General features: G+C 36.9%; 1 protein-coding gene across 1 annotated transcript in view; it reads left to right on the forward strand.

Annotated features, from left to right (window-relative positions):
• Nucleotides 1-16,484, forward strand: part of PIK3C2G (phosphatidylinositol-4-phosphate 3-kinase catalytic subunit type 2 gamma) — a 209,460-nt gene that overhangs the window by 35,461 nt on the left and 157,515 nt on the right. Inside the window, exons 7-9 of the mRNA XM_086771817.1 lie at nucleotides 978-1,041; nucleotides 5,929-6,051; nucleotides 11,311-11,344. Coding sequence (XP_086627943.1) covers nucleotides 978-1,041; nucleotides 5,929-6,051; nucleotides 11,311-11,344 — 221 coding nt within the window. The remainder of the gene's footprint in view (nucleotides 1-977; nucleotides 1,042-5,928; nucleotides 6,052-11,310; nucleotides 11,345-16,484) is intronic.

Raw genomic sequence — 16,484 nt, forward strand, 5'->3', positions numbered from 1 at the left:
AAGAAGACATTGTAGCATGCAATTATGTCCGTCCTTCTTCAAGGTAATACTTAAGCACTTGCTTAACCTTAAGGAATAAAATAAATGGTATTTGGAATTGTTCTGGTTCTGTCTGGGATGGAGCTAGTTTTCTTCCCACTAGCTACTGTGTTTTGGATTTGATATGTGAAGAATGTTGATAATACACTGATATTATTGGTTGTTACTAAGAGATCAAGGACTTTTTCTTGCTTCCCAGGTTTTGCTAATGTGCAGTTGCAAGAAGGTGGGAGGGGTATAGCCAGTACAGTTGACCCAAACTGGCCAAAGGAAGTATTCCATGCCATAGACATCATGCTCACTAGATAAGGGGGGCGTGGCTGGTGGGCAACTCTCTCTGCTCAGGATCATTCCGAGATTGCTCTCGGTTCCGTTCTGTGATCGCTGCTTGGGACGGGCTGTATTGGTTGTTGAGTAGTGAGAAACTATGCATTGTTTGTTTTGTATATTCTATCATAATTGTAGTATTGTTGTTGTTGTTATTATTATTATTATTTTCTTTGCTTTCCTAGTAAGCTGTCTTTATCTCAACCCATGAGTTTTCCTTTCTTTCTGATTCTCTCCCTTATCCCACCTGGGAGAGAGGAGGGTGAGCGAGCAGCTGAGTGGTACTTAGTTGCTGGGTGGAGTTAAACCATTACAGGAGTTGAATAGACACTGAAATAGCAAATCACTTACTGGAGTTCTTTCATTTGGAAAACGTGTATCCTCCACGATTTTTACATCTATGCTTTGTGGCAAATGACTGCCAAAAAAACATGGAGATCCAGGCTCAATTGCATAACTTCTACATAAGCACTTGTCCTTATTTTATACCAACATAAAATCGCTGTCAATTAAACTATTCCAAATTTACAGAATGTGAAAAAAAAACCAAACTACTTCTTTCTGACCAATTGTTATTAACTTGATGTTGTTTTCTTTTTTCCAATTTCCAGACAAAACCTTGTATCACTTATTATGAAATATAGAGGTCAAGTGGAATATCTATTGCAAAATGAGGTATTTATTATCAGTTTTTTATGCCAGAAAAACATTAACTTCTGCGTGAAAGGTATCTAATTATTAATATGTCTCAAATGCAATTAAGAAATATTTTTAATTAAGGCTGTTTAACCTGACTGAAAAGATATAAATTCTCTTAATAAAACTTGGCTTGAAATTAGGAAAATAAAGTGCTACAAATTTAAAATGTCAAAGGTGACTGTTTCTGAGTGTGAAGGGACATGTAAATAAAAGCAAGATCTTGTGGGTTGGCAGTGTGGTATTTGGAATTAATAGAGGTATAATACACTACATGTATCTGCAAAAATAGTCCCTGATTTTGCAAACCCACAAGCCAAATGTTTACATATTTAGGATATATATTGAAGTATGCAATAGTCTGTAGGATGAGGTTTAGGCAGCAAAACTCCTAAGAGCTTTATTTTAAAGTATTGTGGGCTGCCAATTGACGGTTACATGCCTGAAGGAAAAAACTCTTGGGAAATCTTCTCTGCTAACTAATGTCTTAAGGACAAATGTATATTTGGGTGATAGCTTGGAAGAAACCAAATAGCTATTTGGTCTGAGTTTCAGATTTTCTTGCTAACTGACTTTCTAGGGTTTGGAACTGGAAAGAAAACAAAGAATTTTAGTAGAACCAAAGAATACTGATGTAGCATGGAGAATTCCAGTGCATTTCTTCCACAGTTACAACTAATTATGCTGAAGTATGGATATCTTTGAAATATGTGTTTAAACATAAAATTCTTATTTTCTTTCAAAAATTAGTCACCTATATTCAAGTCTAAATTTTAATTTTTCTGGATTTTCTTGATCCATGGGTATATCTATTTTGAATAATCAGAAAATAGACACGTACATACAAGTGTGTGTACATATAGAGGTATATAGAAATGCACATATACATACAGACTTGTACACGAATACATAAATGTATATCAATACATATGTAAATAAATATATGTAGATAAATATATTCTACATTTTTGTATAAATATTTGACACTTCTTTTGCAAAATGCATACAAATTTAGAAGCTGTTGAACTGTATCTAGCTACAAAGTAAAGCTCTGGGTTTGACACTCTGTAGATACTCACTGAACTTTGCTTTGTAAGCAGCTTCTCAAAGAGGACTATTTAGTGTACAAAATGTGATGCAGTCATAATAATTTGGAAAATGGAGGTCTTTAAACTCAAACGTGCCTATATATTTCTTAACTGAAGTAGAGCCATCAGTGTAGTTACTCACATTCACTTGAAATTTTAGGGCCTCAAATTCAAAGAAAGCTATAATCTCAACATTAATGAGGATTACAGTCCACCCTCTGCAACTGACACTCTGTAGGTATTCCTCAGACCTATAATGAAGCACTGTTAAATTTGTTTTTGCTAAAGATTTTTACCTTGAGTACGCAATTACTTGAGATCATTAACTTTTTATAAAGGGAAGACAGGACATTTTTCAAATATTCATGCTGTGCAACAAATATCTACATTACTCTAGAGCTAAATTTCTCTGTAGTTTATTTTTTTAACAATATCTTGTCTATGCAGGGACACTCAATAAAGTTCACGTGAATTGCTTAAAGAGCAGGATTGCAAGTGAATGGCATAGGTCAGATCACCCTGCAGATGTTTTCTTTCAGAGACATCAGAGTGTATGGAGCTTTTTCAAACCTGTAACAGTTAAAACTAGTGTTACTGCTTTTCTTTAATAATTAGCTTGAAAAATTATGGAGCTGTAATGTAATAAGTTATAGTCATAAATATATAGGAAAAAAAGCAAAAACTGAGAACCCTTTATTCTTTTTTTGAATCCTTGTTTACTTATTTTGTCTAACATCTGATTTTATTCTTTTAAGAAAGTTTAAAATTGGGATACTTATAACTGCCCCCTATTGCAAGATTACATGGCAATAATTATGTTGATTTTCAAAGCCAGCACTTGCATTACGGGGACAGTTGTTACCCTTCTTCTGGTTCACCACAATCCACCCTCAGCCCATGCTGAATATTAAGCCACTGGGAGTTACTCACATATACTAAACTAAGTACACACATACCTGCTTAAGTTTTGTACTCAATTGACACTTCCTTAAGCATTCAGTTTTACTCAGAGAGATCCTGAGGTTCTCAGTTTAAAAAAAAAAATATTTTTTTTTTCACATTTTTCTGAATTTACCTGTTCAAGGCTGTCTGTTAAAAAGCCTTGGAGATACCAATACTTATGACTTCTGTGACAAGTCCACCATCATTATTAATAGTAATGATCAATAAATGAAAAATTATGATGGATAATGGCACTATTTTTTTTATTTTATTTTTTATTTTTTTTAGTTTAGGATATTTGGCACAAGGTAGGGGTGGGATTGGTGCTGTTGCAGTTGAAACTGAAAGTGTTCCCAGACAGTGTGTGCAGTCAGACAACTAGCTATTTTGATTTCCCTGATAATCACTTGACATGTACTTCATTTAAAAAATCTTTTCAGAACGTACTATTAATGTAGAAAGAAAACTTTGTAAATTTTTAATACAGACTGTAGAAGTTCTAGAATGAAGTAGCATTTTTTAATCATATAAATAATTTAAACACCAAAATATCCTTCAAAGGTTCTGCTGGTATTTAAATATGTAGAGGGGGAAAAAAAAACATACACAAGATGTTGACTATAATTCTTTTGGACTTTCAGAAAATGTAAAAGTCAAATCTTTTACTTCTGTAGGAAATGAATTTCTGTCTTCCCTTTTTTGGGACAAAAATCAATGTCATATGTCTACATATGAAAGAGGAAAACCCTTTACATGATAATATCCAAAAAGAGAAAGAGCATGAAAGAAGTCATCATTCATAGTATACAGTATTCCACATTTTTTTAATATGCTTACTCTCCTTAATGTGCAATGTGCTGCTTAGAAGTAGCTACCATATAAACAAAGTCTATGGTATAATAGCTTCTATAAAATATTAAATACTTCTTAAATTTATCTGTAAATGGAGTAGTATATTACACAGAAATGGATACATTCCTCAGGATACCCAACTCTCTTTGTGGAACAGCATATATATGTACACACATAAATAGATAAAGTGTTAGATTTTTTTTTCTGTCTATCAGTATAGCTATTTCTCTACTCAAGGATTACTCTTGTGTATGTCTATTGCTTGTATACTGCACAGAAATTGCCCTACATGAATGTATCTTTATAAATGTAAAATCCCTTGTTTTAATAATCCATATCCACTTGTGAAGAAGAAAAATGCTAAATTAAAATGTATTTAAATTAAATGCTGGATTAGAATTATATTTATTTTTAATTACAAACTATAAAAATTACATATGTACGTGTGGGTACATGTATAAATGCGTTTCTTCAACAACTGGGCAGTAAACCGGCATGTGTAATGCTTTGGTTTTGTCAATGTTATACATGGTAATGAAGCCATGCCATTTTTACAAATTTCTGCTTCTGCTGGTAATGTGTGTGTGCACAGAGAGTATATCCCACAAGAGTTCAATTTAAAAGTCTAAGTTGTAGGAAAGAAATATGAAAGAAAGGAAATGCACTCCTTGTAAATTGGCAGAAGGGTGAATCAACTTCAGACTAAAGGAAAGTCTAAAGCTCTCAAGAGATCACAACCAGCCATAGCCATTTCTCTCCAGAACCTCCAGTATGAAAAGGTGTTGTTGTCTTTAATTGCTAAAAATAACCAAAAAATCACAGCAATTTATATTTAAAAGAATTATGATGACCAAATATTTGAGGATATTTTATGTAATTTATTCTTGCTTTAGTTCTGCTCAAGGCAGGTAATGTGGAATTAGTAACCTCAATGTATTTTTATCCTTATTTGTATTAATGACAAGTGATAACCTTCTCAGTACAGTCTGGATATAGACCTTAAGCTTGAAAACAGAAAGTTAATCTTGGTACAATTTTTATTTTTCAGGCATAAAATGGATGAGTTAGAGAAATTATTTTATCATTACATCAACATGTTGTAGCGCACTAAAAAGCAGTTTTATTAGTACAGAAACATGGGGAATATTTATAGGAGAGCTTCTACTTGTTCAGAGAGTGTATTTTAAGGTTTAATGAAGTGATATAATATGCAGAAACTCATGAATTTATTTATTTATTTTCCTAAACATAGAGTACTTGACATTTGAAGATTGCATTTTCCTTCCTTTGGGATCCAATCTTTTTTTCTTGAATTCCCCAAAGTATTTCTGAGATTATTTGTCTAGAGATTTTTTTTCATATGATAATAATTACAGATCTAAATGTATTATCAATAACATTTAGTAGTTTGAAATAGATTTTTTTTTTTTTTTTTTTTTTTTTTTTTTTTTTTTGCAGAAAAGCTAGTGGCAGAAGTACTCAATCCACAGGTGTCAGATTATGCAGCCTCCCACACAGTCACTATTTTTAGGTGGAACATGGCTCTCTGCCAGCTCTCACAGAGCTGGGTAGGAAACAGTAGTGGGGATAAATTCATAGTATCATGAAAACTTCAAAGTTTGTGAATCATTCGGGTTCAGGTTTCCTCAGAAGTTTCTTTACAGTGCTTCTCTGCTCATGAAGTTTAGACAAACCAATGTTTTGCCTCAAAATCAGTCTTAGATACCGAATTTGTCACAGTTTTCAACAAGGCACATTTTGTGGAAGATAACTGGACTTCAACAAAAATCTTGCTATCCTTAGGAAACTACTGGTCACTAGTGATTTCAATGTAGCCAGAGTAATGCATGGTGTGTTTGAGTTTTGCATGAGCAGATATGATTTTCTACATACTTACTGGCATTACATTTATGGTAAGGCTTTTCCGATAAATGGTATGTGACTACTGTTTGCTGCTTTTTTTTTCTTTCTTTGCAATCAACAGCACAAAGTTGATAGTGTGATTGAAGTAGCTAAAGCAATCTGCAGCATCCTCGGTTTTGTGGAAACCAGAGACATTACTGATGCAGTCAAGAAACTCCGTGCAGTGTCATTGGTGAAAGCACAGGTAAAAGATGCAAGCTGATGTCCTATTTTTCTCTTTAAAACTGGAGCTTGAATGGGTGTCACTATTTTTCTGATTGATCAAGGCCGTTCTACTGTCTTACTACATACTTTCCCTCTGACAAGTATTAGGTAGAGACACTATAAAAAAAGAAAAGATTGTTGACAATTTGTGTCAGAGGAGCAACAGAGGACTTATCCTGTGTTTAACAGTGACTAATATGCTCCTTTGGTTGTTCTTTCTTATTCCTACCAAACATACAAATCTCTGCTTTGTCACATTACCTGTTTACCAAATAATGCAATTTCAAAGTATTCAATGTTCATATATTTAGCATAGGTTATCAACAATAAAAAACCCATTCTTTCTGTAAATGTCACTTAAATTATGAGTTTTTCAGATAGAAATGTCTCTGGTATTTATGCAGAGAAGGACCAGCATCATATAGTCCTGATTTTAGCTGGAATACTCACTCTTAAAACACTGAAGTGGGTTTTCCAGGGGTTACTGTAAAATTTTTTAACTAAGACTTTGGAGAGCGGTATCTGTTTTCAGTTTTGTCATCAGCCGCTTGGTATGACCTTGGAAAAGTCACTATGACCTGATTTACAGAAGTTCTGAGCACCCAAAAATACTTTTAAAGTCAGCATCTTGGAAATATAGGTGCTCAGCAAATTTGAAAATCAAGCCATTAATCACTTGGATTTAGTCTGGTGTAACCTTAAGTCATGCTAATTTTTTTTCCACCTTCTTCAAACTTTTTTTGTTTTAAAATTTAGTAAGTTACTAAGGAATTTTTTTTTTCTTCCCTTGTATGATCTCTCTCATCATTCTTTCTCACAGCAAATATTATTTAGAAAAACATGCCAAACTGGGCAAGACACTTGCGTTCTTAGACTGTTACCTGCTTACCAACCTTTTATTCTTTCTCATGATCGATTGGTTTGGTTTTATCTTTGTTTTTGTTTTCTTTTAGAAACGTATTTTGTCAATCCAGAATCTTTCTTAAGAGATAAATAAATACCTTAGTCCAGTAAAAACATAGAGAGGACAGTAAGAGAACATATTCTCCTTTAGGGAAGAATTAGAGCAGAAGAAATATATTTGGGCTAATTTGTTGAAATATTTCTTTTGGAAGAGAAATTTAGTGTATTTTCTCTTTGAGTGTTCAGGTCAGCTCTGTGAACCCAATGTGTAAACTGCCTTCTATGACTGGCTTATGTTTACTGAGTATCCCTGAGTCCATTTTCAGCCCCATCCTCTCTGAATTCCAGCAGAGAGATAGATATAGCAGCTAAAGAGCCAAATCAGTTCCTATTAGTGTGACCTGTCCTGAGCAATCAGAAACCCCCACATGTCATGCCACGAAGAATAATATAATAGGATAAAAACCAAAGAGTAGAGGTCATATTTTTCAAGTCTGAGGTTTCTGTTGATGTTCATGTTTGCTTCTCTTGAGTTGCTGTCATGCAAATATTGTTTTTACTTTAGAGATGAAGTGATTGTTATGAGGCAAATAATTGAATTATGAGCTGATCTATCCTGTTGTATAAACAAACTAACAAAAAACCAAAACCAACCAAACAAAAAACCCTGCTCCAACTGTTCCCAGCTGCCAATCACTCTTTCTCCAGCATGTGTCCAATTTCCAACTCCACTGTATAGACAATCTCCAATATATACAGGTTCTGCTGAACCAACTTTCAGCTACCAAATTCCCTTTTTCTGTATTACCTATTTAAATTATAAGCTCTTCAGAGCAAGGAATGTCTCTCCTTATCTATATGTACAGTCTCTAGCACAGCAGAGTGCTGGTCTTGGCAGTAATCTCTACAGGCTGAAAATTATAAGTAGTGGTGGTGGTGATGATAATGATGGTATTTGCTCATCTGTAATGAGCAAAATGTTACTGTTCCTGAATACCCTCTTCCGAATATTAAAAAGATTCTGTCCTGATGGAATATTTTATTACTAGTTCTAAGGCATTTTTCCATCCTAATATTCAGATAAGCAGCTCGTTGTCTCCACATTTGTCTTGGAGAATACTGACTAAATTGTTACTCATTTTTAAAAGAAATACGGCTTTTAAGTTACTGAGGTTTTGTTCCCTTAACATTTCCTTCTAGGCTTGCTTAGCTGAACTAGTTGTCTGTCCCTTGAAGCCTTCCTGTAAAGGCTGTCTGTGACCTTGACTGACACCCCTCTTCCCCTTATGCCCTCGATGGTGAAGCAGACCTGACTAACAACTGAGTTCAAACAAATGGATGGGAAAAAAAAAAAAAAGAGGAGGGGAGGAAAGTCTAACTGTTCCTGCACCAGCAAATGCTGTTGCTGCTGCTTGCTTCTTACTCCTTTGAGGAATAAGTGCTAGGACAGTTTATTAGGCTTCAGGAATCTGGAACAAGTTCAGTTCTGATTTCATTAAGAGCTTCATCTTTCTCAGCAGCAACTGAACTGTAAATGTCATAGAAGCAATAAAATATATTTCTGCATGTTTGGTAACTCGAACACTGTTCCATTTTATGAAAATAGAGATTACACATTATACACAACTACCTCATGTGTAGGATAGTATATAAATACAACAAATCAGATTTCATCTATATTTATCAATATTTATCTAAAGATAATGGACCATCACTCCTATCTGTATCAACATATGTAGCCAAAATGTGTACTCAGCAGTTGAATGTTTGATGGTGCACCAACTCCTCCAAATCATTTTGAGTTAAACGCGTACTGAAGTGTAGGGGAGTTTTATGTGAATTCTGGGTACTGACAAAATTATTAAATACTGCAGTATTAGTGTATCTTGGCAGTCTGCTTGAATTGTTTCTATTACGTTCATCAGCATAGTACACAAAAGACTTTTTGTTAGGCAGAAGAGAGGCTTTTTTTTTCAGACAAACAAGTAACTTGCACCACGAGTAAAGTGAAATTTTTGAGGGTACTTGTTACATCTGAAGTGCTGCAGCATTACACCTCACATAAGGGAGAAATGCCAGAAAAAAAAAGTTCTAATTGCTTTTTTCACCACGGTTTCCTAATGCTGTAGTGTAATGTATGGTGTGGTTTTCTGTGGAATACCTTTTAACACATCCATTTGACAAGCTCCATGGGCACATAATGCCCCAGGAAAACTGCTGCTTACTCCTTCCAATGTAAATTACATAGAGTGACAGTATATTTTTATGTATACATGTCTGTACATGCATACTTGCATACTTAAAAAGAAATAAATCTCAATGTGCTTCTATTTAATTCTGGTTTTATGAAAAAAAAAGAAAGAAAAACAAAGAAACTGTCTTCCAGTCTTCTGTATTTAATTAAACTGTACTTACAACCTCCTCACTGCCAATACTATGCATTCCTGTATCGTGGCTAAGAGATTATGAAAGCAACTGGCACCACTGGTAGTTTCTTCTTAACTGATTGCATATTTTCATAAGTGTGATTCATTCAGTGTATAGCCAGCCTAACCCTGGGATTGTAAAATCTGTTCAGGAGAAACTCTGGGCCTGCTGCACAATTAATGTTTCTCACCTCTTTTTTTTTTTTTTTTTTTTTTTTTTCTTCCTTCCTTTCTTACATAGCCCACAAAAAGTCCTCTGAGATCAAATTCTGTCAGAACAGGCACTAATTCACTATAAATTAAATGAGCTACACTATGTTGGAATTATAAGCGCTGTTCCAGAAGATTGATTACTTTCCAAAATTTGAGAGAATTGAACAAAGGTCTCTGTTCCCATTTGTCTCACTGCATTATAAAGATTGTGAGAACACATTTCTCAGCCTGGAGGTTGCTTTTCTTCCCTCAAGTAAGCGTTTGACTTCTCTTCATATTTACCAGACAAATGCTGGCAGCTCCAAGCTGAGTACCGAAGGGAGAATGTTCATCCAGCATCGTACTTCTAATGTCACCTCTGCCTACATTGTAATTTTTAAGAAGCATCTTGCTGAATATGTATGTACTAACATGAAGCATTCTCAAACTCCTGTAAAGGGATTAATGGCTGTAAAGGACAGTAAAACTTTCAGGGACACGGGTTCAAGCAGAGTGTAAGCTACAGGCAACACTGAAACACAGAATTAGAGACTAGCAATTTACTTGCTAGTCTCTGGTCAAGAGTTGCACCTCAGTAACTTATTTATATGCGATCTTGGTAAATGTGAGTCTGATGACACAGCCAGGTGAAGATGAGGCAAACCGAGCAGCTGGCTTGGGAAGCTGGTTGCCTACGCTTGCCTTTGAGCCCAGGTCGGGTCCCACCTGTGGCCCCGGGGCTGCAGATGCCACTGGTCCTGCCGGGAGATGCACTGAGCTAGTTGCCATGATGCGTTTTTTCCTGTGTGGACAGAAAGACACAGGCAGTGTAGCAGTATTTAATTTTGTCCAATGTCTGAGAAGGCTGGAGTAAGGTCTGATTGATAGCAGTTATTGTACTTGGGGAGCAGATTTAAAAAAAAAAAAACCAAAACAAAACAAAAAAACCAACACTGAACAAAACCCAACACAATAATTAATTAGGTTGGCCAGTTTAGTCTAAATAACTGACCTAGCCTTTCAATGGTCATAAGCACCCAGCAGTTCCTGCTGACAGCAGTGGGATATCAGAGGTGGAAATCCAGATACTAAATTAATGTTAGGTGTCAAGAGCTGTGCTTAGGGCAAGGGCATAAACACCCCCTAAATCCCTACACCTAATATTTCCTATTAGCCATCTCCAGTTAGCTGCCTGCTCAAAGACCTTTGAAGAGCATAGCTGTTTTTTCTGATTTGGCACAGGAACGTAGGTGAAATGTAGGTTGCTTTGAGTGGAGACTTGGTGCTCCTTAGCTTTAAAGGATGCTGAGGCTCTGCTTGCTCAGAGTGCTTGTGAGGTTCACATATGAATACATAAGGCATGCAAAGGGATGGATAGGGTATTCTTATCTCTGTTATACCAACACAGAGGCTGAAAACGTGTGTGTACCTCAAATGTAAATAACTGCTTCTTTGTATCTTGACATGCCAAAATGCTGTCAGAAATCAGGTCCTGAGTGACTTGTCTGAGATAGTAGAGGAAGCAAGTGGAAGAGCTGGAAAGCAGGTCCTGATACTCTGAATCTCAGTCATGTCCTCTGTCATCATAACATTAGGATATATCCTTACCCTTTCCCACCTTATTTTTTATGGGTACTGCTCCTAAAACCATTGTAACTGCTACCTAGTCTTTTCTGAAGTAACTGATAATTTTTTCTGTCACCTTTTTTTCTTTATAGAATTCACTTCAAAGTGTGGAAATACCAGACAAAGGTAAAGTGTTATTTTCAAAATATGTTAATTCAAGATGTGTTTTGCTATTTGTTTGTATTAAAGAACTGTTACAGTTGGCATATTGCAAATGTTTACAGATTTAGTCCTATTATAAGGTAATTATGACAAGCTAAAATTTAAGCGATCTAAAAATGTAAATAAAACATAGCATTTCTCAAAAATAATATATCGATTTGAATATTGAATATGGAGAATGAACAGTAGAGTGAAAGAACTTACTACAGTTAGTGTTAGTCATAGCAGTTAATCTTAACTTTTTCTGTGGAAAAAATGGAAAATGAGGAGCTTTATGAAAGCCTAAAAAAAGTTATTTTCGATATGGCTTTTCTACGGCTCAAACAACTTTCATTCCTCCCTCCTTAAGCTTTAGTTCTTTTTTGTCTATTGTTGTGTACATAGTGTGTTGTCTTAAATGATATACTGTCATAAGAAGAGTCAGTTAATTAACAGTAATGGACGAAATCGTAGACCCTGCCTTATTTAATTCCTCAGTTAAAATCAGCTTAGACTTACTGGCTAATACCTAGTACTGTTAGCATTACTGTGGAGCACCTAGCAGACTGAGGCAAGTGCAGGAGTCTGTCCTGTGTGGGTGCCTGTGTCAGGTTCCCAGAGGGGACAGGAACATTGGGGCATGGGTCCTGCCCTACCCCTCTGTGGCTGGCCTGTGACATGCAGCTGGGGCTGCTACGCAGATGCTCTCAAAGGGTCCACCATTTGAACGCTGGGATGGGTTGAGGTGTGTGTGGAATGGTGGTCTCTCTCCATTTAGTGTGAGGAAAAAATTGGCCTCTGAGGTGCTTTTTTTTCTTTCTTTTTTTTTTTCCTCTGTCTACTTTTCTCAATTGCAGTGTGCTCAGAGAGGGGCAAAAAGGTGAACCAACCAGAAAGATTGCAGCAGCCTTTCAAGCGCAGAGGTGGTTCAAATGCAGGATTACGAATGCTAGGCTTGTTGTTTCACCGTTATTCAACTTCATGAACAGTAAACAAAGAAACAGCAATTGTATTTGTAAGCTGTTGGGAAAAGCAGCTGGAGGGCCAGGGAAGTAGAGGGAGAATATGCAGATGCAGAAAAGAGGAGAAGGTAAATACAGTTTGTAGGATTCTTCTCACTTGGATATAGTAATTTATCCCATTAATTGTTTTTAACACTCTTAATGGCAACTAATTGTTGATGATGAAAAGAATTAGTAGTTACTAATCAACGTCTACCTTAGAAACATCTTCCTCTACACACTATTCAGAAAACCTGGCTGGAAAGGATCTAAAACATTCCTCTAAAGATATTTCCAAATTTGGACTTCACTGAATTAGCAGCTTCCTCAAGGAAAGTCTGATTTCTTGAATAACAGTAAAGGAGTCGGATCTTTTACTCTCTACTTCTCTGCACCTATTTATTTATGCCAGGAAACCTTCAACTGTGAAGAATGATGCTTCTCTGTTCTCAGCACACCCTAATTTCATAACAATTGCAGAATCCTTTTGATAATGTAATATTAGAAACTGCAACTTACTGACTGCAAGTCAGAACTTGCTAGGCCATTAGTCATTCTGTGGAGAAGCCTACATTCAGAGTTGTCCAAGGTAAACAAAATTCAAATTGACCTCTTAAATGTAGTGATATACATTTATCACTATACTATATCACTATATACTATATCACTTATTTATACATTCTATGATTCTATTTCATGTATAGAATCATAGAATAGTTAGGGTTGGAAAGGACCTTTAAAGGCCACCTAGTCCAACTCCCGTGCAAGGAGCTGGGACATCTCCAACCAGATCAGGTTGCTCAGAGCTGTCCAACCTGGTCTTGAATGTTTCCAGGCATGGGGCCTCTACCACCTCTCCAGGCAACCTGTTCCAGTGTTCCACAACCCTCACTGTAAAATATGTCTAGTCTGAATCTACCTCCCGCTATTTTAAAACCATTACTCTTTGTCCTATCACAACAGTCCGTGGTTAAAAGTTTCTCCCTCTTTCTTATAAGCCCCCTTGAGGTGCTGGAAGACCACTATAAGGTCTCCCCAGAGCCTACTCTTCTCCAGGCGGAACAGCCCCAACTCTCTCAACCTGTCCTCAAAGGAGGGGTGCTCCAGCCCTCTGATCATCTTCGTGGCCCTCCTCTGGACTTGCTCCAATGGATCTACATCCTTGTCATGCTGGGGACTCCAGAGCTGGATGCAGTACTCCAGGTGGGGTCTCACAAGAGCAGAGTAGAGGGGGAGAATCACCTCCCTCGACCTGCTGACCACGCTTCTTTTGATGCAATCAAGGACATGGTTGGCTTTCTAGGCTGCAAGCACACATTGCCAGCTCATGTTGAGCTTCTCATCCACCAGCACTCCCAAGATCTTCTCCTCAGGGCTGCTTTCAATCCATTCTTCACCTAGTCTGTATTTGTGCTTGGAATTGCCCTGACCCAGGTGCAGGACCTTGCACTTGGCCTTGTTGAACTTCATGAGGTTTGCATATGGGCCCACCTCTCCAGCCTGTCAAGGTCCCTCTGGATGGCAACATCCCATATAAAAGGATTTCTGAGGTTTCTTCTCTTGGTTTTCTGTTTCTCAGATTTCAATCATTTTGAAAAGTAGAGTAGTACTGGATAGAGTCCAACTTTCCTTCACAATTGCCTTCTTTGACTTTGGATTGTAGGCTCCATAACTGAGCTGGTTTTGAAGGTTCATTCAGCTCTATCCTACATTGTGTTTGGTGCTGACAGTTCATCAACTCAGTTCCTCACTTCTGTCATCCGCAAAACAGCTCTCTGATTCCTTGTGATTACTGAGACACAGCTGAAAGATCAATGTTCGTATGAAATATGAGCATAATATAAAATAAATGCTCTCTATGTATTCATGTCTATTTTAAGGACTTGTGTTACCATTGCTATTAAATCATAGGTAAGTAAAATAAATTAGAACTGATCATTGGCTGATCATCAAGGTCCCTCTGAATGGTATCCCTTCTCTCCAGCATGTCGACTGGTGAACTTGCTGAGGGTGCACTCTATCCCACTGTCCATGTTGCTGACAAAGATGTTAAACAGGGCCGGTCCCAATACCGACCCCTAAGGAACACCACTTGTCACCAGTCTACACTTGGACATCGAGTCGTTGACCATAACTCTTTGAGTGTGGCCATCCAGCCAATTCCTTATCCACTGAGTGGATCTGTCAAATCCATGTCTCTTCAGTTTAGAGAGAAGGATGTTGTCAAATGCTTTGCACAAGTCCAGGTAGATGACATCAGTTGTTTGTCTCTTGTGTGCCAATGCTGTCACCCGGTCATAGAAGGCCACCAAATTGGTCAGGCATGATTTGCCCTTAGCGAAGCTATGTTGACCTCCTTGCTCTCCATGTGCCTTAGCATGGTTTGCAGGAGAATCTGCTCCATGACCTTGCCAGGCACAGAGGTGAGACTGAGTGGCTTGTAGTTCCCTGGGTCTTCCTTGTTTGCCTTTTTAAAAATGGGGGTTAAGTTTCCCATTTTGCAATTGGTGGGAACCTCACCAGACTGCCACGACTTCATGTTTTAATGTACTACATGCCTCACGTCTGCTCCTATTAAATAAACTTCTAAAAGCTATCAAAATATTTAAAATTAGGCTAATGAATATTAATGGAAAAGCCTAGCTGTCATATCAAAGCTGGTGTTAAGGGCATGTCTGATAAAAACAAAATGTGAGATCAATGACCAAAACTGATTTGTTGGAATCTATGCCTCATACCCAAGAGGTGGGCAAAGCCATTCTATGCATCTTTTCTTTTGGGGATCACAAGCTTTACTTAGTCCCTGTCTTCTCAGTGCTCACCTTCATGATAATGCCATGGGGCCTCCCATCCATTGACCTAGGGACACTGAGCTTGAGAGGAATCTAGATGATGTTTTCAGCTGCTGAAGCTAGAAGTAAAAACCAACTAGGTGGTGATTGTGCTTTCCTGCTGAAATCACCTTTGTGTTTCCTTTTGCACCCCAATTACTTCCCACCCTCTTTTTACTTCATTATACTTAGCTGGCTTGAATTGCAGGCATGCAAAAATTTGCAAGCCTATGACCCAAAAGTAAATCACCTTAGCTCAGTGCTGGTAAATTTTTCGAGATCTCTGGGAAGCTAAAAGCCATATGCTTTGCTTTCTCTAGAAGCACAATTACAAATGAAGCCAGCATTGACAGCTGAGGAGGAGACAAACTGCATTTCCCATTTGTACTATTCTTTTCTATCTCTTATATGTATTAATGTTTATCTTGAAGAAAACAGAATCAAATTTGAACAGCAAGAGCAGTAATCAATTACTCCAACTAATAATTTCTTTTTCCTTTCCTCTTCCTCCCCTAAGTGACAATTATTACCCTGAGTATCACAAAAGAGTATTGTTTTTCCTCATTGTAGCTTCTCTCTACCACAAAAGAGGAAAAGATAAAGAATATTATTAAAATTAAAGCCTTATTTAATAATTTGTTTAGAAACTGTTTTGATCTTTCTCTTTAACAAAAGATTAGCAGAGGTTTAATATTAGTCATTCACCATGGACTAAACAAGTCAAAGACTATATTAAAAATATCTAGCCTTGGTTTAGTGTGGCAATACTGGGTCTATTAACAGTGTTATCTCTGTGGATGAAATTATTCCATTGCTGCAAATAGAGCAGTACTTATCCATGTTATGCCGAAGTCTGGATCATGTTCTTTATTCTCTGTATGAAGTCCTTAGAAGATTATATTAATGTTTAAGTACTCAAAGTATTTTTTAATTTCTTCTTAAGTGTGAGGAGCAATAGGCATTTCTAGACATTAGCACTTTTCTGCAGCATCAAGTGTTCCCAGAAAATAAAGAATAAGCTTATTCACATTACCAGGGATTTAGCATTGTAGTTTGCTGCAGTCCAGAGTATGAAAAGACAGGCTGCAAGCTGGTACAAAACTGAGTCCATGCATGTCTCTCAAAAGCTGATGAATGAATGTTTATCCAATGTCTACAGCCTTGCTACTTCAGGCAGGGATTTCACCGGATCAGACATAATAAGCAGCTTTTGGAATTTGATTTGTAGTTCTCTGGGACCCATCCCAGAAAGTCTAGTATGCACCATGAACTGATGAGATTGAATCAACCCTC

The sequence above is a fragment of the Chlamydotis macqueenii genome, chromosome 1, assembly GCF_036417535.1.
Source record: "Chlamydotis macqueenii isolate bChlMac1 chromosome 1, bChlMac1.mat, whole genome shotgun sequence".
NCBI classification, from domain to species: Eukaryota; Metazoa; Chordata; class Aves; order Otidiformes; family Otididae; genus Chlamydotis; species Chlamydotis macqueenii.